This window comes from Pagrus major, chromosome 24 (genome assembly GCF_040436345.1).
Source record: "Pagrus major chromosome 24, Pma_NU_1.0".
Lineage (NCBI taxonomy): Eukaryota > Metazoa > Chordata > Actinopteri > Spariformes > Sparidae > Pagrus > Pagrus major.
The window spans coordinates 11,408,164-11,436,154 of NC_133238.1; the positions used below are offsets into that span (position 1 = coordinate 11,408,164).

Genomic DNA, 27,991 nt, shown 5'->3' on the forward strand with positions numbered 1-27,991 from the left:
AAAATGAAAGTATGAACCTGAAGATGAGCATAATATTGAATATTTAAGTCATTGGTTACCTCTTCTTTCACTGTTCATCCTGAATCGGAGGCTGGTCCCATTTCTATCCACACTGAGTGTCTTTAGCATGTTGCCATCTTTCACATCTCCTTGCACAAGCTTCTCCAACCGGACATCTTTGCTCAATACAATGTAGACAGAAAATCTTGCAGTTTTTTCAATTCCAGATCATTACAGAATCTGGATAAAGTCTTTCTTTTGCCAGTTCCCGTCAGCAGCCTTTTCATTCATGTATTTAATTGGCATAAAATATAAGCAGCAAATGTTGCAAAACATTGAGCTTTTACACTTAGAATACGAAGCTCTAGAGGAGTCAGTATGCATTCGACATGCATAAACTGCAAATGGTTGGAAACACCCTGCAAATGGTAAGAGGCGGCCACCAGCTGTTAGAACTGATGTGTTTATCAGTCAAACAGAAAGAGGCATTATCTAATGGAAACACCCCTTAAATAGATAAGAAACTCCACACGCATTGGGAGAGATGTTGTGGTCCACAAAACCTCTCCAATGAAGCAGAACACACTATTCAATCCTCTGTCAAATAAATATAAATATCAAATAATAAAATACTGTTATGGTAATAGAGTTTCCGCAGTGGGTAGAGTTTCTGCAGTGTGGAAATGACCGTTGGAGTTCACCGATGGGTGAGCCAGTTCCAGGTCAGCTGGTGAATTGGCCAGCGATGATTTAAACACCGAACCCCTGGAGATTCCCACAGGGCCCCTGCAGACCGAGGACCAGCAAAAGTGCAGCACGCTGGGGGAGAGGATGATAAAGACCCAGGGGTCGATGATGGAGTTCACGGAGATGAAGCGGAGGGCGATCAGATCCAATCTGTGAGACTCCGCGTCAGTCCAGACGGAGTTGATGTACACTCGGAACTGAGAGATGGACAGGAGAGAAGAGGCGAGGAGAGGGAAGAAAGAGATTGGGTGTTGGATTAGCTGCCGTTGTATGATCCCTCTGCTTACACCATCCATGACACCCACATCCTAGCCAACATCCTGGTTTAACACTAAGCCCTCTATAGCAGCAGTAACAGATGACGACTGGGACCAGTTTAGGGGATTAGTGAGACAGCCTGATATTGAGGAGTCATCATGCATGTTTGGTTTAAAAGTCCCTTAAATGCCAGGGTTGCTGAATGATGTGAATGCCGTTGTTGAGCACACGCTGTTGTTTGAATGCATGAAAGAGGAAATGGGACATCTTTATGACCAGTGACCTTTTCTTTGTTTCTGATCCTGCTAGTTCAGTAAGATAAAACAACAGCCTGAAATCAAGTGTAGCAGCCATCATAAATGTCATCACAGTCCAGGAAAGCATTTAAAGTGCAGGTCAATAACTGTATGCCAACAATTGGCATACAGATAAATAGAGTTTACTGCACATCCCCAGTGTATCCATGTATTTTACATCCCTTGGTCCTCGTATTTGCCCAGATCCCATGGCAACCACATCTTGTTTGTCATTATTTTAATTTTTGTTTGCCTGAGAAATGCTTTGAGGTTTGAAACTTTGCGTCAAGACATGTCTTTGGTAGCTTTCAAGCTCTCCAATGTGGGGATTAACTGTTCATTTCCTTCAAAAACAAACCAACGTACTGGACAAGGTCACCCCTAGAGCCATAAGACTAGCGCGGATAAAACACAAATGCGGCGTTGATTATCTTCCATATTTATGACTTATTTTAATTTAGAGTTTTGGGAGTGATGAGGAAAAATACACATAAACTGTGCCACATTCAAGGTAATTGCTGCAAAGCTTTTTATGTTAAATAACAATATTTCCTCTTGGTTTCCAAAGATTATAATAAATATGCTGCAAGACGAGCAAAAGCTGTCACCAAGCTAACATGTATGACTGTTTGCAGAGGTAACTGGAGTGTGTACTTAGTTTAAATATGTGTTTGCTCACACTAACTGTAAAAAGTCACTTATGAATTTTCAGCTAAATGCACACTTCCGGATACCATCCTCTGACACGCTGTTGATCCCAGCACACACAGGATGTTTGCAGAGAACGGAGTGATGTCCTAATTCAAAGAGGACACTTGATTTACCCTCAGCATAATTTCGTTTGCTTTTTCAGAGGCAAACACAGGCAGCCGATAAATAATTGAGACTGTGACCATGTGTGTACTTTATGGTTTGAGGAAAGGCTGAGAGGCAGATGTTGAATTTCTCCGGCCAAGTCAAATAGAGATTCCCATGCTGATATCCAGCTGAGTCGGTTTACCGACTAAGATGCACAGATTAAGAAAAAATCCTTGTTGTGAAATGAGGATTGTTGTTCATTTTTACTGTCATATATCACAGTCTGCACAGGATGTTCGTACACTAATGGAAATGTCTGGTGCTTCTGACATAATCTGACTTGTGAACAAACATTTCTCTCTGTTGGTATTGAGAAGAGCCTCCAGGTTTTGACTCACTGAACATTTACAGCCTGTTAAAATGGTAAAATAGAGGCCTTGGGAGCTGCAAAATCTAATTTTACTCTCTTGGACCAGGAAAGTATTTTGAACTTGATTTAACCTGAATTTGTGCTTAATAAACTGAAAGGATTTCGTCGATCAATACCTTGCCAAACATATTTTCCCCACCATATTGATTATTCATAGTTCATAAATGTGTTTAAATGTCTCAGTTTCCTTGTAAATGTATCTTTAGCTAATGCTAGCCTAGACTACCGTATCAGCGAGCTTTGACTTGAAGCAGCTAACATTAACATTAACATTTTATAATGTGAAACAGAAGTCAAGAGGTCCTTCTTTTTTTTTTAATCTTAACTCTGTTTTGACCAAATTTGGTATTTGGGTTTTGCCCTCGTAGACCAGAAACAGTATGTTTTTGATCTTGGGAATGACCATCTTTCTTGTGAAATCATGAATTTGTTTTGCCTTCAGCCTTTTTCCAAACAATCAACACTGGAAAGATAAAAATCTACATTCCACTTCACTATATTTCACATGCAAGCACATTGGTGTGACGTGTGTTCTTCTGCAACTGCAAATGCCTGCTTTATTACAAAGTCTTTGACCTTTATAAAAAGAAACAGCTTTTTAATATAGCTGTTTTTATTAGCACCACTGAGGGCCAAGTATGAGCAGCTGATTTCATTTATTAGTTCCTCCTCTGTGGCTAAAATACGTGAGTGAAAACAGCTACTGTGGCGATTGGCTGAACTGAAAAACAGTAAACTCCCTGAGCTGATGGCCACAAGGTTGGGAACCAGCATATTAATACAATCCATGGAAGCTGTGACTAGTTCACAGGTTTAGAAATTCCTGCTGCTGGACTCTCTGGGGGTCAGACAGGAACAATATCCAGTTAAATGTGATGGGAAAAGTGACCTTAAAACAGATCGTAAAGTCGATCTATTCACTGAAAACGTATTATTCCCTTCTGTGACATTTCCCGTTCTCTTTCCCTTTTCTAACTTCATCCTTCTACCCACCCTTTTTTTTCTCTTGCACTTTTACCGCCATCTCTCTCCTCGTACTCTTTCCTATTGTTCCATTATAAAGTTATTTCTTCTCAACTGACTCAGGTTTGACTCCTCTAAAAGCACCAAATTTTCCAACATGCCGATGTTTGCGCAAGCACTGTCACGCCAGACTCATTAGGCCAATTTCCTGTTGCTCAATCTCACAACCCAGTGGCTGAATTGTTACCATGAAGACTAATTGCTTATTTTTTTGGCTTTCCCAGCCACCGACACAGCTGCAAAAGGCACTTAAGAGTCTCTCTTGAGAGTACATCATCAGCCATTAGTTTGATGGGTGAGAAAGCTGTTAAATCCTCCGTTTTCCAGAATTTTACTGTAGGGGATGTTTATTGTTTCATAACCCTAACAACAAAATAATTGCATAAAGCTCAAAAATAACAAAAAATAATAATAATTGTAAGAACTCTTACAAATCAAATGACTTTGAAATGACTCATACAAGAAGTGTGGTATGTGTTTTCTCTTGAGGTGTAGACACCTCCATGTTAATCATGCTCATGTTGTTTTAAAACCGCATGGGATCATTACTGTGATTAGTGCCAGGCCTTGCCATGTGTGTGTGAGACAAAAACAATGTAGGCGCAGGCTTGTGTGCGCATGTGGAGACAGATTTTTTTGGTTTATCCTGGCTCAGCCGTGAAATCCAACTCACACTGTGAACCCCGTGTTTCTTCTCCTCTCTCGGGGCAGACAGGAAGCGTAATAAAAGTGTTAATTCGAAGTGTCTGCAAGGAGGTGATCCTCAGAGAGCAAAACATTGCCCCTTGTCTGTGTGGGTTTAGTTTTCAAGGAATTGCATTCTGTTTGCATAAAATGTAACTGTATTTAAATTTGATCCTTTCAGTCTACCTCTCCATCATTATTTCTCTTTCTAGCTATTTTCTAGCCAGTTCAATTTTTAATGCAGTCACAAAGAACCGCAGGCATGTCATGCACACAAACACGTAAGCACAGTTTCATACCTGCAGAAAAATGTGATATGATCTGTGTGTGTGTGTCTCTGTCAGATATCCCAACCACAGATTGTAGCATCACATTACTGGCAGTCATCCCACCAGTGTTTATATATGGCTCTTGATAAATTATGCATTAGTAAGAACGGGTTGTCTTGAGGAGCTTAGGAAGACCACCAAACCAGTATAAAACACATCTTAATCATAATGAATAATCTCATCATTAATCTTAATCTTGATAAATCTACCTAGTATCTTGTAAATCTTTATACAAATGAATAATACTAGTTACTGCTGAAACACATCAGTAACTAGCTTCTCACTCTAACACTGCAAATACGCAATTCTAGACATTTAGTCACTGACAGATGTTATCAGATGTAGCTAGGTAGCTAATAAACACAATTCTGTGAATTAAAATTAACTGGAGGCTGTGTTAGAGCGTGAACTCTTTAAAAAGGAGTTTTAAAGGGGCAATATGTAAGAATTGGAGTTGAATTAGTCAAAAGTTAATTCAAATTGTTTTAGGCAACAAACTAACTAACCTCCAAAACATGGTGTGGTTGGTTATCTGTATTGGACATTCGGTTTGCTGTTCTTGGCCGGAGTACAAACTGATTTAGACATGTGTGAGCTACCTCAGCATTTCTCTATGCATACATGAGCAATTTATCTGAAAGGTCAAGCTAAACTTACACAATGTTGGTGATAGTGTACGTGTGAAAACTCACAGCTGGTTAGAAGTGAAAGACCACGATGTTCAGTTCACATGCCTGACAATCAGAATTTACAAAAGTCAAAGTACAGGCACGTAATTAATCAATAGTAAGGTTTCATGTCATGTCAGTCTTCAGCGAGCTGTAAGAGCACTTTTCTCTGAGCAGCAGCTCACGTTTGTCCCCACCAACACAGCAAATGTCTCAAATTACAGACGTCTCCTCTGCATCTTTTAAGAGGCCACTGAGGTCCTATATAAGGCCCTGCTCAGGCACCACAACACTGAAAATGTTAAATGGCAATAGATACATTTTTCCTCATCTTACTGCAGGGCAACAAATGGAAACGTCTGCCAATAGGTTAATGTGGCCATTCAGCGGAAATATGGAGGAGAGGCGAGCGTGACAGCCGCAGGTAAGTGATTCACTAGTATGCATGACACAGGACTCCCATTACAAAAATAATTTATCATGTCTGGCTGATGTTAACGTTATGATGACTTCTCCCTGCAGTGGTGAAAGGTCTGGTGACCCTCACTGGATATCTGATCCGGAGAAGGTAAGACAGGCTAATAGCCGGAGATAATGGACATGAAGACGCCGATAAGCAGCATAATAAATCAAAGGACCAACGTACTGACTTGTGCAGGCACAAAGACAAAGACATTTTCGCCGCCAAATTTGAAATCAAGAGTGCTTTAAAAATAAAGAACAAGAACAAGAATGAACCTGTTCTGAACTTGTTTTCTGAACCTACCAGACTCACTAAATTTACTATAAACTTGTTGTCTCATTAAGTTGCAGATCCCTGTTTGAGGCTTCATGTTCCTCTGCACTATAACTTTCATTTCTGCTTTGTGGTTAGCTTTTGGCTTCGTTAGGTCAATTAGCCCCGTAGCCAAGCCACTGTAAACTAGTTTTGTTGTCACATTAAACTGCAGTTCACTGTTTAAGGCTGTTATTCTGAATAGAAACTCACAGTCCTGCTATGACTTTAGCTATTCGCTGTGTCACCTCTATTCGACTCATTAGCTGTTAGCTCTCTTGGCCAAACCACTGTAAACATGTTGCGTCGTCGCTGTTAACTCTTCACGCTCCTCTGAACAGTCCTGCTGTGTTAAGCTGTTCACTCTCTTAGCTCATTTAGCTCCGTTCGTTAGCAGTTAACTCCTTTTAAGCAACACTAGCTGCTAATGGCTAACAGCTAACTAGCTCTCCTGCTGATTTCAACACAAACGGCTGACTAGCTTCCACTTTTGAGTAGAGTGAGCTTGATATCTTTAGCACTGAGCTTTGGTAGACAATTGTTTTTGTCATATGATACTGCCAGATAGATGCTGTATATACTGACTTATATATACGGTATATGGATATATTTTAGGTGTTCAACTTTTACTCTTTGAGTCCTGCTAATACCACGGGAGAGGAGAAAGGATCTGCTGTCCATCAGTGTTCTGTCCTTTCTGTCCGTCCTTGTTTACCCTCACTGTTGTACCCGAGTCATCTGTTTTATTCAGCCTGTTGATGAGGAAGTGAAAAGAGTCAATGTGGAAAGCTGATACCAGCGTCCTTTACCTGCCTACAGTGGAGTGCACCTGGTACATAGTGTACTGGTGTCCAGTGGAGGACAATTTAATGACATCAACCATCATATATAACCATCTTTGCTGTAAACGGCCTGTAGATAATTCTCTGTTTGGGCAGCAGCTGTCTGGCGAATTCATTTTCCTAACCACAATAGGAGGTAATAGAAATTAACAAACATTATGAGCTCATCATCAAGTAGTACTGACTCAGAGTTTCTAAGAAATTGTATCCCATTATGCTTTCAAGAAATAAAGACTTGTATCAAAAGATGCTCTGTTTATTGATTTGAATGGCTGCTAAACTGTGACTGACTCTATAAAAGACTCTATTCAGTGAGGAAACAGAGGTCATCCAATTGCTTCTACCTTCATGTGGTCTGTGTTTGTGGATGCTATTAAGTACGCTGCAGAATTTGGCAGAGAAGACGACTCGAGCCACAGCTGAGATGCCGCAGAGCACGAGATGGCACTTTGGCCCATTACTGCTAAAATAAAGTGCACAAAAAATCATATCCTGCTGGGAAAGTAATATTGATTTTCTAATTGAGATCCAAAGTGACACTTTTGAGAACTGAGGGGGCTCACAAACAGATTACTCAGGGGTCGTACAGCATAATGGCTCACAGTTTGGATAATGAGCCATTTGTGGGTGGAAATTGTACTTTGGTTTGTCAATCCATTGAGCCAATATCAACTTTCTGGCTCGTGTATCAAAATTAGAAATACGCCAACATTACCTTCTTGCCAGCACTGACATCAGCTAATCAGAATCCTGTTTTAAATCTCAAAAAGTTTCCTCTGCAGTGCATGTGTTATCAGTTTATACATCCCTTGTGTGTAATTAATTAATCTACTGGACCAAATCATTTAGTGGCTGTTCTCCTGCGATGGGGTCGATGTCATTTTATCGTTAATGCAGTCCATCATTGGAGCATCTAACAGGCATGGTCAATGATTATTATCCCCCAGTTAGCCATCAGTCACAGCAGGGTTTTTTGTTGTTGTTGGTGCATTTGAGACCAAATGTATAATTACAGATCCTCACAAAGATCCCTTATCCATCTTCTCATTATGGTCTCTGCCCAAATTGTTTCCTGATGACAAAACTGATTAAATACTGGATTCTTCAAAGAACATTTACAATGAAACAGTTTGCCGCCGGTATGGTGGAGTTTCACTTTAATAATCAGCTCTGTTGGATGGTGTTTTTCTAGAAATGTTGCTACATTCATTGATTAATTCATTGGAAAATATCTTGATAATTGAATAATTGTTTCAGCTAGTTTAAAAAAAACAGTAGATAGATAGTAGATAGTTAACTGAATGTTTAGGGGTTTTGGACTGTTGTTGGGAAAACACAAGCTTTTTGTAGACATCAGCTTGGGGTCTAGGAATTCATAAAGAGCTTTTTTTGACATTTTATAGACAAAAAGGAGTAATCAATTAATTGAGACAATGGTCATCTGATTAATCTTTGATGAAGATACCTATTACCTGCAGCTCTAATTAGGGACACTGACCATTTTGCACATGTAATTTTAACGAACACCACACAAAAACTAGTTCTCTCAGACTAAAAACCAAAATTCTAGGCATATTAATTACAATAATAAATGATTTTGCATAATTCAACCTTAAGTTTTAGTTAAACAAATTCGAAAATGTAGTATAATTATTAACAGAAAGGCAAAAAATAACTGTTAAAAATAATGTCAAAGACGTCTGATAATAAACACCAACACTCCCCCGGTGCTGCAAGCTCTCTTCACTAAGTTTCTAGTGACTGGACTCTCCACCTGAATAAGCACTTATTGTTTTCTTGGGAAAAATACAGAGTGATTGTCACTTTGGACTGGGAAGTTCCATTAAAATGAAAAAAAAATGTAACATCTGTTTTTTTACAGTGATTAATATTTCCCTTTAAAACCCCAAAAAGTCTGAATATCTGAGTAGATTACCCACTACAATGACATTATATCTATATTTAATACCTATTGCATCAAATAAGCAGCTGAGTCAGACACGCTGTGAATGGCATTGATAGTGTTTCCTGTCTACAACAGAACAGCCCATAGTCTATTGTATTATTTATGAATAGCCCACAAAATGTCACAAGTGCAGATACACAGTTGCACACAGATATGTATCACAGCAGACTGTGTTTATTGTCTCTGCTCGGGTGACATTTTGACAAAGCGGTTTGCTTTATCTTTCGACTGTGATCAGCTCACATTAGGGAACTGAAAACTAAAGCAAATATAGTGTATCACACAATGTAGAGTCATCACCTCTTTGCTCAAAGAAATTGAATTAGTGAATTATTCAATTTTCAGTCCTGATTCTGATACAGGTCCTCCAATATTGTAATATAATATCTAATATATATCTGCCGATACCGAGTCTGAGTACCGAGGCTTAAAGCAGATGGCAGATTTAAACACCAGTCCTAACAGGCACAGCATCACTGAACTTTATCATCAATTTAAAGACACTTGTTGCACTCAGTCACACCTTACAGAGTGAATTCACCCCACTCATCTAAAATCTTCTTGTGTGTATTTTTAAAGCATGCATGTGAGTGTTTTGCTGCCATCTTACCACCAGGGGCAGTGTGCAGATGATAAAGATGATGGTCATGAAGACCAACAGGATGAGATGCTCCACCTCCTCAGCCATGGACGTCGACCTGCGCTCCTTGTGGCATCTTGTGGTCGATATCACCGAGCCGCCGTTCCTCCTACGACGCTGGTACATCTTAAACAGCTGGTACACCACAAACCCGTTGCACGTCACAATAGCCAGAACCAGCACGAGCATCACAGTGGCATATAGGTTGGCGTAGACCCGGTGGATCTTTATTTTCGGGTTCATGTCAATGAAACACCATGTCCCGGGGCAGTATTGTACATATTCACCAAATCCCGCAAAAGGGAGGAGACAGAATAATGTACATAATATAAACACCACTGGGATCGTGATATAGGCACATTTCTTGGTGACATGCCGGTTGTACAGGTAGGGGTACCCAATGGCAAGGCATCTCTCTAGTGCCGTAGTGAAGAGAAGCGACATGGTGGCGAGGCTGAAGAAGGTCATGCTCACACCAAAGTATTGACACACGCTGATAGACGTAGGCGACATCCCCACCAAGGTGGTGTTCCGGTTATACGACAGCTGCACCAGCGGGCTGACAAGGCAGGTGCCTGCAAGGTCCGTGACCACCAACGATGTGATGAGGATGTGAAACAGCGAACGCCGCCGCCCACCCCCATTCCTTGAGTCTCTACAGCGCCGGACTTCCAGGATCACCAGGGCGGCCACGTTGCCAATGATGCCTGCAGCAAACATGATGGCACTGATCGTCTGGGTCGTGGGGGGATCGATGAATACCTTGCTGTGGCACGTGTCGTTTTCTGGATTCCCCATGGCTGAATGCTGGCTGGGTGTAATTCAGAAATACGTCTCTGGTTCCAAACGTTTCAAAAATGTGTCCTTAAAAAGTTGTCTGAAGCCATCCTGGTTAAAGAGAGAGGAAGAAAGAAAGCATGTGAGATATAGAGCTGCAACAGTTAGTTGTTTCATCAATAAGACTCTTTTCCTTTCCTCCAGTGACGGACAAAGTTTTATTTCACTGTGGAGATCCTTGTAAAAAAATGTATTTAGCAAAGCTGCTCTGTTCTTAGTGGTGATGGCTCAGGCGTGTCTGAGCTGACCAATCAGAGCAGCCTGGGTTTTCAGGAAAGGGGCCTTAAAGAGACAAGAGCTGAAACAGAGCGTTTTCACTGGACAGTATGAGAAAACTGATGTGTTTTTTGAGCATTAATGCATGTAAACCTATTCTAATAGTAACCCAAAATAAAAATAATGTGAACCTGAATATGAGCATGCTTTTCTTTATCATATGTGAAAGTAAACTTTGGGTTTGCTCTGACAATTTGAATATATCACCTTTAGCTGTGGGGAGTTAAAAGAAAAATGTTTGATTAATCTTGATCAACTGAGAAAACAGTCTTCAGAATAATCGATAATGAAAATAACCTTTAACTGCTGCCCTCGGGAGATAATAAGAGAAATGTTTGAGCAACAAAACTTTTCTGTTATGGGTAAAAACTTGATAATGAGATGATTGATTTCTGTTTTGTTAAGACATGTTTTATGCTTGCGAGCGCAGAATTCGAAGCCAATTATGGAAACCGAAGTTAACCAAAGTTGCAGCCTTCAGACCATCTGCCTATCATCAAACTCAAGATCTTGGCTCCTGAGTAAATTAAATTCTGGGTGAACTCTTGCGAAGGTCACAATTTAATGCTGTTCAAATGTTCCAGCATTTAAAAAAATTACACTTACTGGCCACAACATTTGTTTACTTTCTCATAAGCCCGGGAGATCCTGCATCATTTGTGAAAGATGTTTACTAGTCTCCTTTGACTTTCACTGACACTGTTTTGACTAGATGTCAACAGCTCTGACTACAAACATCACTTTAATTCTTCTTCGCTGATCCCCTACATACACAGAAAAGCCGCAACAACATCTTTCTCATATAAAAAAGGGACATTTTGCATATACTAAAAAATTCCAGGGCTTCAACTGTGCTTCACTGTGGGTTTTGGAGTTGTGAAACCCAAAGCTGTTCCCCTTCTGTCTCACGCTTAACAGATATCAGCTGACGGGGTGAACTTTCAGAAGCTACCACCCAAGTTTTCACACTGAATTTTCTGCTCAGATTCCCTCTTGGGTTTATGAGTGTTCTGTAAGTATAAGCCTGCATGATATTCAACATATGTTCCACTTGCATGACCTGCATGTGCCATCACTTTTTCAGTGGGTGTGTAAAAGCCAGATAACTGACTCACCTACTTGCTCTGTCCAACGTGTCCGCTGTGGTGACGCCTGCTGGAGCACAGGGCTCCAAATGTCACTGGATCGGTCCAAAAAAATACACTTATTAACTGTGAAAACGTGAAATGTTCGCCTCAAAAAGCAGCTGAGAGCTCTGACAGATGTGTCCAGGTGTTGAGTCAGCGGGCAGCTGGATGCGTTTCACAGAGATTAAGGGAGATTTTATGTCAGTTGTGATATTAGCGGGATAATACCGTGTAATCAGACATGTAAGGACATGAGACACGTTCTTTCGTTTGGAATAATACCAGATTCCCTTTAAAAAACGGACAAATTCAGGTTTTCTTACTTGTGAGCACAAACTAAGAGTAAGCAGCACAACTTGTCCATTAAGACAGAAACAGGTCTGAAGTTCGGCTAAATTAAATGCACTGAATTGAGTTTGAAAAAGTCTGTGTACAGCCTACAAAACGTGTTGATAAATGAGACAACAGACACAAGTAACTACTTGTTAAAGTTGTAATTTGCTTGAAAATACACGCTGCTGGCTCTCTACAATGTATGCCGAATGGAAGATTAACTACAGACATACAGAATAAATTACGTCTAGCTCTGACAGCAGAGGCGTTTTTAGTCAGCAAGCAAATTTGACACTTTTCTAAACAGAGTTTCGCTTTAAGGTCGCTCCGACTGACAAAAACAGCGCGAGGCAGCAACTGCCTGTCACGTCCGCGTGGACGCATCCACATAATGAACTTCTCACCTGTTTAATAACTTGCTCCGCGTGATGTGTTTATGTCCGTGTTATGAAGTCCAGACTGAGTCTCAGAAGAAGTAGAAGAAATAAATCCCAACGTATCCTCAGTTTCACTTCTTCTCCGGTTTAAAGGTGAGGTGTGGAGAGGGCGAGGCGCGCGGCACTGTGATGAGGCGGGCATGAATGGACCCGGGGTACAGGGAATGATGCGGTGACGTCACGAGGAATGGGTACAACCCCCCAGCTTTCTGTATGCAGGCTGGAGCTGTGTGAAAAGCTGCAAGGCTCAACTCAAAACTACTAGAAAATCCTGAAAAATACTACTGGGAGTACCACGTATGGAGCTATCTGTCATCATGATACACTAAACATATCATTTATTATAAGTAGTAGTAGTATTACAATTGAATACATATTTATTTTAAATATAGTAATTATTGTTTCTGCAGGAAAACATCCCGCAGCGACAGAAATTACATACTGTGGGATTAATGTCCAAATTAAATTAAAGGGTAACTCCACCAATTTTCCACATTAAAGTGTGTTTACAGGTGTTTGGGAGTACTACTGCACATGTGAAAAAAGTAGTGTAAAGCCTTTTGTGGCTCCAGAGGAAGCTGCATGTAATCTTATAAACTGCCTCCAGTGATGTCACTCAGGGGTTGTTGCATTGTGGGTACTGTAGGCGCCAGGTTATGAAAAGCAGTCACTGGTCTAATTGTACTCGTAAAACACTGTTGGACTCATTATAGATGGTTTAAAAACAAATGATTCGATACAGCAGAGCCAGACATATCACATTTTATATTCCACGCAAACCTGGTGCCTGCATTACCCACAATGCAATTTAGCCACTGAGTGACATCACTGGAAGCAATTTATCAGATTACATGCAGCTTCCTCTGGAGCCACAAAAGGCTTTAAACTACTATTTTTTTACAGAAAACAATTTGCTTTTAGAGAAAGGCGTATGCACACATTTTTATATTTGTGCACAGTCTTGAAACAATTATTTTGATCATAGTTTAATCCATAGATTAGTTTTATATTGGTTATTCAACAGTCAGAAAATTGTCCAAAATCCATAAATATTATATTTTAAATTGTATAAAACAGCTCAAAGCAGCACAACTGGAGAACCAAAAACAGGAAATGTTTGGTATTTCTAGCATGATTAATAATCATCTAATTAATTTACATGAAAGTAATCTCAACAGACAGATTCATGTTTTGCAGAGACGACCACTGTGTCAGAAAGGACATTAAATAACTACTATTTCTCTCTCTTGTCTGTGTGTTTTGCATGATAAGAGAATTACTGTTACTGATACTCACCTTGAATTATGCAGCACACATGTACAAACTGACTGAGTGAGACAATTTGCACAGCATGAAAGAAAAACACTCAATCGTTTTCCAGTCCCATAATAAATGTTAAACCTAAACAAACAACAGGGAAACAGTCTTCCCACTGTCCATGCAAATAAAGTTGGCTCCAAAACCAACAACATTATCATGTTTTTGTGAGTTTCACACAACCCTCTATGTACACGTGTGGGTGGAAGATGTCTTTCTGTCTTTCCTTGTGAACCGGTGACATATCCGGCATGTCACATGTCTTCTATTATAATTTGCTGATGATCCAAGTAGGTGAAGGATGAATCAACAAATGACCAGCAGCCGGTGTGACTATCTCACATTTATCTGTTTTCTTTCCAGGGCTGTGCCATGCTGTTGATGATTCTGTGGGGCGAGGATGACATCAACCATAAAGACGTGATCCAAACATCTGCTCATTTTTTAGCGCAGTAGCTCTCAGAAATTCCATAATGCACTGAAATGTTACTCTAATTAAATTTTTTAAGAAAAGAATAACTGCCAAACAGGATTCTGTAGGCTGAAAGCCCTGAAATGACGGTGCTTGAGTGCCTTTTATTCAGGTCCATTAACGTGACATGTTGCCATTATGCCATCGCTGCTTCCTCTCTCCCTCCTTCTGTCTACACTCATCTCTGTTCCTGCAGACTTTTGTGCTCCTCCAGACTGAGCTCAGCCACTTTAACATTGCTTAACCCTGAAGTCCTTCAGCTGATGAAGTGTTGAAGTTATTATGTAAGTAAGCCATGTAAACATTTTACAGCCAGACTCGTAAAGTTCTCAGTGTTATTTTTAGTTTGGACAGCAGGAATCCTGTGCACGTCTCCTTTCTGCCTCATCTTTCCTTTGCTTCTCTTTCTTTCTGTAGTTCGCTCTCTCCATTCAGGGGTCTCTCTCTGTCTCCTCTTACCTTTGCTCTATTTTTGGTTCCTCCCAAGCAGAGGCCTCTTTTACCTTGTCCTCTGCCCTTAATGACACCAAAATACCTTTCCTTCACCTCCTTTCTTCTTGTTTCCTGTCACTTGTTTTCTTTGTTGTTAATTTTCTGTCATTTTCTTCCTTTCCTTTCCTTTCCTTTCCTTTCCTTTCCTTTCCTTTCCTTTCCTTTCCTTTCCTTTCCTTTCCTTTCCTTTCCTTTCCATGTTCAATCATTTCCTGTCTTCTTCTTGCATCTCATTTCCTGTCATTTCCCTTACTTGTCTTTAATTTCTGCTCTTTGACTTTACTTCCCCCTTTTCCTCTTTTTCTTTCTTTCTTTCCTTCCTCATCCATCCTTTCTTTTTTGCCTTTAATGTCCTGTCATTTCCTATCATTGCCCCCTCTGTCCTCCCCTTTTTCCTCTCTTATGCTTTCCTTTCCCTTTCCTTCCTTGAATTTCCTCTTTTTCTGTTTGTTTCCTTCCATTTTGTGGTGTTTTCTTTTTTTTTTCTATTTTACTTCCCTCTAATGTCCTTGCTTTCCTTTCCTTTCCTGTCCCTTGCTTCCCTTTTCTTTACTTTTCTTTACAATAATTCATTTTCTTTTATCTTCCTTTCCTTTCCTTTCCTTTCCTTTCCTTTCCTTTCCTTTCCTTTCCTTTCCTTTCCTTTCCTTTCCTCTCCTTTCCAGCCAAAGCACAGCCACACAGCTGGAGTTTAGAGGAGCAATTGTTTAGATGATTGTCCCTCAGTGACTTTATTGCATATTAAAGCACTATTACAACGCATTACGTCCACTTATAATAAAGTCTTCCAGATGACAGTTTTAAACAGAATCAGACACGCAGTCCATTTGTCTGATACAAATTCAATAAGAATCTCTGAATCCAGATCTGTGAAGCTCACTGATCCACCGTTGAGTCGTCATCGATCCAGATGATGAGAGAAAATACCATCTTAAGTGGCGATTCTCACCGTCTGTCTGCACTCTTTATATTTAGAAGATATTAAATTATTGATCAAGGTCCTAATCCACAAATCCTCTGCTCAGCTCTGCTGGTAAACAGCCTTTGTTGAGGGCCTGGCACCAGTTAAAGTGCTGACAAGGGCTGGATGTATTGTTAGTCCGTCTCTGCACGCACACACACACACACACACACACACACACACACACACACACACACACACATATACTGTATATACTGAGGCTTCATTTGTCACGTCAGTCAAAATGCATTAGTGTGTGTGTGTGTATGTGTGTGTGCGTGCTCCAGCCTGCTAATGGTCTCTGTCTGAATCATTGATGAGTTCATTGATTTTTGTGAATATCTGATGTCATCAGTGAAGTCAGTCTGTCAGTCAGCGGCCTGTGTTTACACACTGTGATAGTGACAAACATCAACAGAGCAGATCTGACATCAGATTTTCAGGCCATGGTTGGTTAGAGCGCAGTTATCCATATATAGACATGATCAGGTTACATGTGGGCGTTTTTGATGATCTGGCTGAATGTAAAACTGAGTTTGATCATTGAATCCATGTCAGACTGCGGAACATAAAATATTTTTTCCACGTACACAAAGTAAAACATAATTTTGGGTTTCACAAACCAAATGAATAAAAAAAAACGTGCTTTCTTGTATTTGTTTCGTTGTACCGTAGTATCTCAGCCTTGTCTTTGCCTCCACCTACAGGTTCCTCTAGGTAAGTACAAGCATCCATGACTGCACAGTGTTGATTGATCAGCACTAGAGGGCATTTTCAATCAATAAAATGCCCCTTTTCTACTTGTCCAAATTCACTCGATTGGACTTGGTTAAGAAAGGCATGCACTTGTATAATCACATTGTGTAGAGGAACTGATCCAGGCAGTGTCTTCTTGAGCACAGTGGGCTCAGTTTTTGTTAAATGGAAGATGCAAGAAAAAGATGCAAGTGAGGGAAAAAGGATGTACTCTATGTAGACAGGAAGGATCTCAGTCAGAGCGGTGGTGAAGAATCTAATGGCCACTAACAGAGCCTCAGAAGTCTTCTGCAGAGATATGGGACAACCATCTCAGAAGTACTCCATACTCCTTTGGTAGAGTGGACATAGAGAAGCTTCACCTTAGTGAAAGGCAAATTGCAACACACCTTGAGCTCAACAAAAGGAACCTAAAGGACTCAGAAAAACGATTCTCTGGCACTGCATCTGCTGAAATCATCACCTGACATCAACATCTGACGCTCCCCATCCAGTGTGATTAAGCATCTGCCAGGCAGACTGAAGGAGGTGGCTCAAATTAGGACTAACACAGATTTTGTGGAGATGAGAAATGTCTTTGTTTTATCATTTTGGGCTATTGTGTAGAATGAATCAGCAAAATTAACACAAGAAAGTGTGCAAAAAGTGATGACATCTGAAAAGTCACTATATGGTTTTAAAATATGACTTACATTGTCAGCTTATAGTTCAACAGCTATCATAAAATCTCCAAATATGTGATTTAATGCTGCACTATAGCTGTCTGGTCTTCAGCAGGTGAACACATGCACCATGTGTTTGACTGATGTGGCTCGCTCAGCACATTCCTCTCCAGGATTACTGTCTGTGTTTGGGGTAATTTTCTTTCTGCATTTTGCTAAAACTGTGTTATCATAACATTGTACAAGTCTGAATATGCGATTTCTACCTTGTTGCTCTTCCTGAAGTATCTTCCATTTATTTATTTCCATGTTAAAACGGATTTTTGCAAAGTTTTTCCCTTTTCTGAATTGAGATTGTAAAGCCATTCAATGCAAATTTGTCATTTTTGGCTCTCTTAATGAAATTAACTTGACTTATTCTATATAAAATGTTCTTGTTGTGTCTGACCATCAGTCCAAACTGCAAGAATATTACATTTATAATCACACAAAGTGGAGAAAAGCATCAAATACTCACTTTTAAGAAGCTGGAAGGAGAGAATGATAATTTCTCTGAATTTATCTCACTGTAACATGAATTTTCTTTAAATGCCTGAGTGCATGTTGTATGCTGCAGTATACTGTTTCAGCCACGAGGGGGCGCGCAAGGTTAAGTATTTTAAAGTTGCGTGTATGAGGTGAAAAGTAAGATGTAAGTAAAATGTAATACTTTACATGTATGATTAAAGTTTATTCAAAGAAAAGTTATATATAAAAATAAGATATACTAGTGATACAAATGCCTTTACTCTTTAGATTAAAACACTTCCTGTAGATATTCAGACTTAAATCTGGACTTATTCAGTGATTTTAATGCATTATAATATAGTCTGTGTTTTTAGATTAAAAAAATAGGTTAGTCCTTATACGTTTCCACTGACACTGATAGGGCTATCTGGATAAATGCCTCTCGAAGAAATTCAAACTATCTAGGAATTTTAACCGGTTTCTGTGTGTGTGTGTGTGTGTGTGTGTGTGTGTGTGTGTGTGTGTGTGTGTGTGTGTGTGTGTGTGTGTGTGTCTGCGAAGTGTGTTAAAATTACACAATGTCTCTTTTTCATTGTTGTGAAACAGATAGAGTTACATCCGGATTAAAAACGCTCTATTTGTCTTTTCTCTAATACGAGCCAGATGTTCTACCTCCAGCGCCGGGACCTGCTGTCACTCAACGCGCCTCTGACCAATGAGAGCGCGCCTTGGCTCCTCCCTCCCTCCCTCCCTCCCTCCCTCCCCTGCAGAGTATCCTCGGCTCGGTGCAGAAGAGAAGAGGAGAGCTCTCCTTCTTTCTGCCGCTCCCTCTCAGTCCATCTGTACCTCAGTCCCCGCTGCTTCAGAGCTGCTCTCTCAGCCCCGGCTCTACCATGGAGAGAGGGCAAATGCTGGCTCTGTGTGCGCTCTGCTGGAGCTGCAGTGTGTGTGTGGTTACAGCCATCCAGAGGGCTGACATGTTCCCTTACGGCTCTCTGAGTGGAGATATGATCCTGGCAGAGGGCGACGATGAAACCTCCAGAGTGCTGTCCCTGCCCAGACCCGTGTACTTCTACGACTCCCTCTTCTCCCAGCTATATGTAAGTACAGCTTCATTCAGGCTCGTGTGCATGCTCGTTACTGACTGTGGGAGCGTTCAGTTGTCTTCAGTTGACTTTGTGCAGGTGATGTTTGCAGATGTTGGATGAGCTCCACAGCAGGACGTTTTATGGAGTTATTAACCTGTTTGAATGGGAAAAGCGCTGCTGGGCTCTGTGAGGTGACCACAAGTTTATGATTTCAACAAATACTCCAGTTTAAACATCAATTATCTGAAACTCAACTGTTGAGTCAACAGAGACTGGGATAAAGAAGAGATTGTGATGGAAATAACTTTTAGCTTAACTCCTGTGAACCCAGTGGTGGAAGTATTTCAGTGTATTTAGGTAATAGTGGCAATACCACATTATAAAAGTACTCCATTACAAGTAAAAGTAATTGATGAGATGAGTAACTGATGTTGAAAAATAATAAATATACACAAAACGTACTTATTATGGAGAATGGCCCTTGCCAGTGTTATATAATTGTGTCTCAAGTACTGTAATTGGAACCAATTTTGTAATACTTATACTTGAGTATTTCCTTTTTGTGCCACTTCATACTTCTACTTCTCTACAGTTCAGAGAGAAATATTGCACTTTTTACTCCTTTATATTATTTTATTTAATAAAATCAACCAATATTATGATGTAATATGATAGATGAAGTAACTAAAAGTAGTCCTCCCTTCACCAGCTGCAACATTAAAGTGATGCTCACACCTTAATTCATAGTTACGTACAATAATTCATATAATACATTTGACTGTGAAATGGGCCGAGTGCATGGTGAGTACTTTTACTTAACGATCTGAGTACGAAGCAGAACTGTATTTTTATAATGTACTTGAGTTAATGTATCAGTCCTACAATACGACGATACCCCAGTACAAGTAAAAGCCCTGCATTCAAAATCATACATGTGCACAAGTATGTTCAGCAAAATGTACCTCAAGTATCAAAAGTAGCTCATCAAGCAAACACCCTCCCTCTCCCAAGTACCTGGTCTTCTCTTATTGGTCAGCCCACACACGCCTGAGCCAGCATCACTCACCTTGTGTCTCCGGTCGGCTCTGTTGTGTTTTCAGCTTCCAGCTAACTTCACTTCTACTGTGAATATAGGCATCAACTGAGTGACATGGTGACATAATGACATCAAGCCAGGTATACTGACGAGGTGTAAGCTTCTTCGAGATCCTACGTGACACAATGAAGGGAGGGAAAAAAATGAGAAAGCATAATAGGTCTCCTTAAAATCCTTTCTAATGGTTAGTCAGGGACCATGGATCCTTGAAGGAGCCCCAGAGATCCTTGAGGAGGATCCAGTGGTTTATGAGGGGAGTCTTGGGGTTCATTATGTGGTTCCTGGGGTCCACGAGGGGGTTCCAGAAGTGCCCGAGGAGGTTCCAGTGGTTTATGAGGGGATACGGGTTCATTAGGAGGTTCCCCTCGGTTCATGATGGTATTCCAGATATTTCTTAGAGGATTCAAGGTTTTTATGGTGGGTTTTTGAAGTATTCAGCTGCTGATTGTTTCTGTCCCTAGGTGGCTACCAACGGTATCGTATCAGCCCAGGATCTGCCCATGGAAAAGCAATATGTGGACGACGGCTTCCCAACGGATTTCCCTGTGGTGGCTCCCTTTCTGGCTGACATCGACACCAGCGGAGGACGTGGACAGATCTACTTCAGGGTGACCGAAACACCCAGCGTACTCAACAGAGTGGCCCAGGTGTGAGACAAGAATCACAATTGTTTGATTATTGATTGACCAAAGACTTTTGTTGGGAAAAGCTTGTAATTGCATGTTTGAGATGAAAACCTTTTGCACTCTGCTTAACTAAAGATCTGGATTCTTCCTTTTTCCAGTTCGTCATCCATTAGTTCACTCCATTGTACTCTCCATCTTTCCTTTTTTTATTTTCTCCTCCTTTCCCTTTGTCATTCATTCATTCATTCATTCATCTGCTCACCCAGGAAGTACATCGAGGGTTCCCAGATGCCAAATTCACCCCCACACATGTTGTGGTTGCTACGTGGGAGAACGTCGCGGCACATGAGGAACCAACTCGGACTAGTGGACCATCAAACAAGGTAAGATGGGTGGAGGGTTTTCAGGGCGCTACCTCCAGGCCTCCTCCTACTGATTTATGCATGAGGGAGTCCATGTTATCATCATGTAAACAGCCCACACGTCCCTCACGAGTGTGTTTTGGTTCCCGTGAGAGACAATCCAGAATTCCTGTAAGATGTGCATCACTTGTAATCAGCCTGGGGTGGGGGGTCTATTTGTAATTCCTCTTCGCCTCCTAATCTGCCTCTTAACCTTTTCAAGGGGTCAGAGGTCATCTTTAAAGGTCATCAAAGTGCCCCCTCCCCACTCGTTATCCCCTCCTCCAATTCACTCACAGGTAGACACAAACATGCCTTGACCGTTCACGCTCACATGCTCTGTTGGACATTACTTCCCTCCCTGTTTGTCAGTCAGTTACCAGTTTAAAACTTGGTTTCCCATTAAAGAACTCATGTCCAGTAAACCAGATTCAACTCAGTGATTATTCAGAGTTACTAACACACTGTCATATTTAAGAAAATACACGAACACCTTGGAACTTATTCTTTGTCTTCCTTTGATTTGGGGGAAATACGTTCTTTAGGTTTTGGAACTACAGTTAGCATAATTTGTTTTTCCATGATTTCTAGGCTGATTTATCGATGTTTATCGAGTTTATTGAGTGAGTTATGACTCAGAGAAAGTGTAGAAATTGTGTTGCAAACTGTGGCAATATGCCCCCTTTAGGGCTTTCAGACCACCGGCATGCACCTGTCCCTTTAACCTCAAACAGTATCATTGCGTCACATCGCTCCCGCGTGCCTCTGGTGAGGCGCGCCTTACCCCTAGAGTAGGGTAACACTGTATTTTACGTGTCCGTAATTTTCTAGGAATTTTCCTGGAAAGAAGCATGCAATTTGGCACTAATTATAGGGAAAATAGGAATTTTGTGGAAAGAAAACCCAACCTCAGGTCATTATTCACTTTTTGTTAGAATCTGTCCATATTTGTTGAGTTTGTTTGCTTTCGTGTAGACAAATGTGATTGTTCAGATAACCTGCTGTGCAAATAACCAAAAGACTGGGATAACTGGATAATTAAAGGGCCACTCCAGCTATCAAGTATTACACTTCCATGGAAAAGGTGCACTCACATGAGACAAAGATCAATGCAGCAGAGACCATGATATATAATTGGAAATGTTCCAAATAAACATTTTTATCTATTTTAATAGCAAATAAAGTGTCACCTAGAGGGGAACTAGAGGCTTTGTGTAAGCTAATCTCTGGGAAAGACTCCAAGTAAAGCCAGGCCGACTGAACTTATCGATCAAACAAACAGTGCTCTGTTGTTCCTGGTTTGGAGTGTGTGGGATGGAGGGATGAAGGGAGTGGCAGATTTTAGGAAAAAACCCCAGGAGATCTCTGTGTCTCATCTGCTTGTCCTTTTTCTTTCCTCTCATGGTCTGTTTGCTTTTATGCCTCCTCCTTTCTTCCTGATTGATCAAAAGCGAAAATAGTCCAGCAGCATTAAGCCTCTTGAATATTTTGATGAAGTCTATCTGCTGTTGACTAAATGCTGATTAGAGTCCACTTCTTAAAGTACAAAATGTTTTAACATGTGGTTTGTTTTCTTATTTAAAGGGTCTGTGTGGCTTGTCAGATTGGAGCAGTCGGGGTCCCGGTTGGGATTTGCTTCAGTGGGTCTTTCTCCGGATTGATAGCATCTTCCTTTGAAGTGATTAGCCAGAGGTGCTGGGTGGGGTGCGTTGGGGGTAGAGTGGTATGTGTGTGTGAACTGATTAACCTGAGGTGTGTGTTTGTCGGGATGTGTGTTAAGGCCGGCCGGGTGGGGTAGTGTTTTTGGGGGGAGGGGACAGACTGTGTGGTGTTTGGGGCTCGGATGCGGATATGAGAAAAGAGGCGATGGAAGAAAAAACAGGAAAACTGAGGAGAGAAAGTTCACATCCCTAAAAAGTGGGGTTGTATTTTCTATGAAATTAGTCGTAAAGAGGTTATTATGATAATTGGAAAGTAATTGCTTCTCTTGAAACCTTAAACACACACTCTGTTGTATCTTCTACCACGTAGCCCGATTTGCTAATGACCAGAGCAATTTACACGGAGAATCTGGCCTTATGTATGCTGATGTTTTAAGAAGTGTTGACCATGGTTTCGCTTTAAGCAGCATAATGCTAATCCTTCATCACACGGGGATACCTGTCATGTTGGTGGATGCTTTAACACAGTTTATCTTCCACTCCCATGAAAGTCAACTTCTTGGCTGCAGAATGCATCACCCGCAGAAGTTAAGTCGATGTCGACGTCTAAGAGTTTGACGTTATATGCTGATGACTGAGTTTTATAGTTGCTGGCTTTTTGAAGACGTTCATGTTCACAAATGTAAAGTAGACCATAGGAGTGGCAAATTGGTGAACATATTGAATAGTATACCCGCTAAACGTCAGTGTGTCTATATCATTTCAGGCATGTTAGCATGTTTACGTTAGCTTTTAGCTAAAAGTATGGCAGTTTAGCACTTCTGTAGACTTTAAGTCTTGTTCAAATATTTTACAATGATATTTTATGATATCTTAAAGTTGGAAAATAGTTTTACGAAAAGTATACACTGAAATTGACCAACTTTCTCAACTGAAAAACATTCTGTGATTGTGATGTAATGCATGTGAAAGTTGGGGGACATAATATTAAAAAACGAGAAGTGGTACTGGAGAAAACTAAGAGATAACTTTGCACATCTGTCCTCAGGTTCCCTTCCTGAGAGCGTTCCTGTACATGAGCAGCAGTTTGAAGTGGAATGTGAATTTACATTTGACCACAGTAGACCACTTCCCCCCCTCAAGCTCTCTTCAAAGCTACATGTGCTAGAAAGCAAAGTAGGTTGAACAGCATATTACATGTCTGCCGCGTGAAGGTCAGATGGGGCTGAATGAATGAATAAATGGACTCCTCTGTTGGATTTGGCCCTGGCCTTTCACATTGCTCTCTTTGCCTACCTTCCTCTCCTGTGCTCTGTCTTTCTTCTTCTCTGAAGCACAATAGGAACTATTGTTTCTATTAGTGTTGTTTGTTGTTTCTGGGGGGCCCCCTCGCAGTGACACAGGGGGCATCCCTTGAAATATGTGCATCCTAGTTCAAGGGAGAGTCTTACTGAACTTCAGCTTTCATAATATGTTATTCTGTCCTTATCACTGAGCCTGTCTGTGCCGTAAAGACACCTTGTAGCTATAGAGCTCAATAATAGCCACCTGACTACAGCAGTCACTAGCACTGAGACTTTGGATTTCGGCGGCTTTACTAATTACTAGTGCGGTCAAAGTGCTCCGGTTTGTAGTTGCGGCAAAGCTGTTCATGTTCACAAACCTTTCAGGATCTAAGAAAAGCAGCTATGGTTTTACCCGCCATGTGTTCTTGGGTTCATCAAAAGGGTTTTTGAAAAGCTCTCATAAGCCCTGAAGTTGTACAATTTCCTCCAGCTTTCAGACGAGCAGGGAATCCTTTTGAGTACAACTGAAGTTATAACAGCAAAGTCTCTGAAAAGACTGGAGCAGGGCTTTTTTTTCATATGACAACAGCGAAATACTGCCTGCACTGATCCTGGCCACAAGCCTGGGCTGTGTTTGTGTGTGTGTGTGTGTGTTTTAGTGTGTGGTGTGCCAGTTCCCACGCTGTAGGCAGTTCCGTTTGTAGCACTCTGGTAAGGCTGGCAACTGGACTGCAGCTGCTCTCCGTCTCTCTCCTCCGCCTGCTTGCAGCTGTGCCGATGCCGATGAACTCAAAAACCAGCAACCAACAAACAAGTGTAGCACATTCATCCCAGGCCTCCCTCTATCTCCGTCTCTCTCTTCCTCGGGATGTTCCAGGACATCCCAAGTGGGATCCAGCTCTGGAAGTAATAATATGATTCAGAACATTTGTCACAGAGTGTTGAGTCACTTATTGGAAACACGGCCAAGATGAGAAGACAGTTAAAGTATCTTCAGCTTAAGTTATGTAAGGCAGAGTAGACTAAACTATGCAAAGACAGTCAGCTATCTCAATAAATAAACAAGATTTGTTTAGATTTGAATTAAACACAAAATAAATTCCACACAACACCTGATACTTGTTGCTTTAGCTGCTGTAAGCTGTACACGTTGCATGCTTTCAAACTTAGTGTCAGCTAAAAAAAAAGTTTGCAAAGACTGGGAACCATGCTCGAAGGCAATAAAAATTTCTGTTTGCGTTTGTCGAAAAATTATGAAGTGTTGACAACAAGTCTATAAACCCACACAGCTTGTGCAAGAAAACACATTAATTAAGAGGAACGGTTTCTACATTTTAGGAATTATTTTCTTGCTCAGAGTTAAATAAGAAAATTGATGCCACTCCGATGTGTGTATGCTAAATATAGTAAGGGCTGACAGCCGGTTTAGCTTAGCTTAGCATAAAGACTGGAAATCAGCGGAAACAGGTAGCCTAGCTCTTGCCAAACATAGTAAAAACTACCTACCAGCACCTCTAAAGCTCACTATTAAACATTTTATCTAGTTTGTTTGATTAACGAAAGACATTTCAACTATTTTCCTGGAAGCTCCGCTAACCCTGAGGCTGGTTTCACACCAAATCTGGTGGTGCAGCAAAAACGCGGGTTTTTCCATTCATTTCAATGAGGGCAGTCCGTTATGGCTGGTGCTGGCCGCAGGGGGCTCGTATGCATGTAGTTCAGCTCTGTGGCAAGGACATGGAGAGGAAGATCCGGGTCGGGGTTGAAAGTTGTTCTTCTTCCCTTATCTGTCTAAAGGGGTTGGCCAAACAGCTTTTTGGAACATTACCGCCACCTTCTGGATCGGGGGAGGGACTAAAGATCCCAACTTGACATCACACCACGGTCCGGCTTATGTTAATTAAATGACACTCCCACACCAACGCACAAGCCTGTAGCGTTTCGCCGCACCACTGGATTTGGTGTGAATGCAGCCTAACCCCGACCCTAAAACCTGACTTTGCTTTCTCAAACAAACTGCTGTATTCTCACTGAAGCTGTCGGGTATTTCCCGACTTTCTAACCCCCACTGTGCAGCAGACAAATGTAGCAGACTGATGATGTTACCACCTAAACCTTAAACAGTCGGGACGACCCCGACAACAAACATTTGTCAGCCCCAGAGACAATTAGCGTCCGTGTGTGTGTGTCCGGTCAGCGCGAGGAGTGTGAGGCCACTTAAAAAAAAAAGGTGTGACAAAAAGCCTGCAGGGAGGTTCGAGGGTGTGTGTGTTTGTGTGTGTTTCGTGTGTGTGGGTGGGATCGTCAGAGCACACACTCGCATCCATACTGAGCGACACAGTGTCTGAAAGTCTTTGATGTGTGTTGGCCGCAATTTGTTGTCTTCCAGCTGTGAGTCTGTAAAACACACCAGGACGACTTTACACACAGAGACGCAGTCAGACAGCGAGTGACCACACAGATGGAAAGGAGAGCACAGATTAAAGGAACAGTGTGACATTTTAGGATATATGCTTATGTGCTAATACACCCTTAGGTAGAATCCAGTCTTTATGCTAAGCTAAGCTACTGGCTGCTTGATGTAGCATTATAATTTCAAACAAAAATTTGCTAATTAGCAATAATAACAGCTGATGCTAATGGGAATGCTCTTAGTTTTGCAGGTATTTGGTCATAAAGCTCCGGACAAATCTGAATTTTGAGGATGATCCCGAGGATGGCTGTCATGGTTATGCAAAACCACAAATATCAGCCCCTGGAGAAAACCCCATCCAGGGTCCAGAGTCGCCAGGATTTATCATCTGGGGACCATGAAACAGTAGAAAACGTCTCACAAAGCACAACCTAACTGCATGTACCCTGTGGACACAGATATAAATTCATGAAAGGAACTTAAACGCCGTCATATCGATGGGAAACGGGGGATTTAAAGGAAAACACACTGACTCACATTTTCTTTTGTTGACTTAACTTTTCATATCTGTTTGGACGGAAGCCTCTCCTCTTTTCTGTCTCACCATATTTCTCCCATTGTAAACCAGACCTATGGCCCCTCTCCTAACTCTGCCAACCTCCCCGCTTCCTTTCATGTCTCTATCTGTCCATACTTATCTCTGTATCCCCTCCCTCTCATCTTCTCTCTCCTCCGCTAGCCGTAGAGAAAATCTAGACATTTTGACGGGATATGAAGGACAAAGAAAAAGCAGATTCCCTCTTGTAGCTCTGAACTTCTTCTCCTCCTTCCTTGAAGAGAAAAAAAAAGAAGAAAAGACCCCCTCCTCACTAATTACACAGAGCCCGGAGGCTACAAAGTGCTCCCCGCCCACAAACAACAAGATAGTTTAAAGATGTTGATGTAAACAATTAGGAACACACACATACATTCACATGAGATGACTATAGGTGGGGGGGTAGGGGACACACAGCTGTGCTGGCGTGCATGCTCATGTAAGTGTGTACGTGTGTGTCTCACATTGTAACGACGTCTGGTTCGAATGCTGTAACATCGTCATGAAAGATGTCCAGACACACAGGAAGACAGCTGTGGAGATCAACATCTGGGCTGGGGGTTGAGACACCGAGGTGTGTGTGTACATTTCTTGGTCTGTGTCTGTGTGTCTGTGTGTGTGTGTGTGTGTACAGATAATCTGATTCTGTCCCAAAGGAAAACAACATGGGATCACTCACAGTCTTCTCCTCGTTCACCAAATCTGTGTTTTTTTAACTGTGGTTTCGGGAGGCAGAGCGGGTTTGGTTGTCCCCACGTACACGGAGGAAATAAGTTCATCAAGCTCTCTGTTGAGAAAATAAGCTCGGGTAGAAAAAGTTCCTTGATTCATCCCAATTCGTGCTAAAATAGGTGTTTGGAAACCCGCATACCCGGGTCAGTATGTCAATAATTAGCGGTGGTCGCAGGAGGAGGAGGAGGAGGGTCGCTGAGGGTGAGAACTCCCAGCAGAGCGAGAGATGAGAGAGGAAGAGGAGGAGACCGGGGGGGGAGGAGGTGCGAGGAGAGGTGTGAAGTTTAAATATGAGGAGTGAGTGTTAGAATAATTTGAGGGTGGTTGAGCTGGGCTGACCCTGCACACACAGGAGGTGACCTCATCCGTCTGACGCGAGGGAAGGAAAATAAAAACACAATGCTGAAATGTGGCCGGAGACAATGAAACTTTTAGTCGTCACTTGCTTATAAAGAGAATG

The 27,991-nt window shown here is 41.4% G+C and overlaps 2 protein-coding genes across 3 annotated transcripts in view; one reads left to right on the forward strand and one right to left on the reverse strand.

The window, feature by feature from the left end:
- Positions 1-575: 575 nt before the first annotated feature.
- On the reverse strand, positions 576-12,529 carry ptger2a (prostaglandin E receptor 2a (subtype EP2)). 2 transcript variants are annotated; one of them, XM_073462732.1, is made up of 4 exons: positions 12,434-12,529; positions 11,685-11,860; positions 9,427-10,344; positions 576-944 (listed from the first exon to the last, which is right to left on the reverse strand). In XM_073462732.1, the coding sequence occupies exons 3-4, from the start codon at positions 10,252-10,254 to the stop codon at positions 636-638; spliced, it is 1,137 nt and encodes a 378-aa protein (XP_073318833.1). In that variant the 5' UTR covers positions 10,255-10,344; positions 11,685-11,860; positions 12,434-12,529; the 3' UTR covers positions 576-635. The 2 variants fall into 2 exon arrangements, with proteins under 2 accessions (XP_073318833.1, XP_073318834.1); XM_073462733.1 differs by lacking the exon at positions 11,685-11,860.
- A 5,982-nt stretch (positions 12,530-18,511) lies between these two features.
- The window catches only part of nid2a (nidogen 2a (osteonidogen)), a 36,140-nt gene continuing 26,660 nt past the window's right edge, over positions 18,512-27,991 (forward strand). Inside the window, exons 1-3 of the mRNA XM_073462475.1 lie at positions 18,512-18,733; positions 20,279-20,464; positions 20,710-20,826. Coding sequence (XP_073318576.1) covers positions 18,527-18,733; positions 20,279-20,464; positions 20,710-20,826 — 510 coding nt within the window. The 5' untranslated portion in view covers positions 18,512-18,526. The remainder of the gene's footprint in view (positions 18,734-20,278; positions 20,465-20,709; positions 20,827-27,991) is intronic.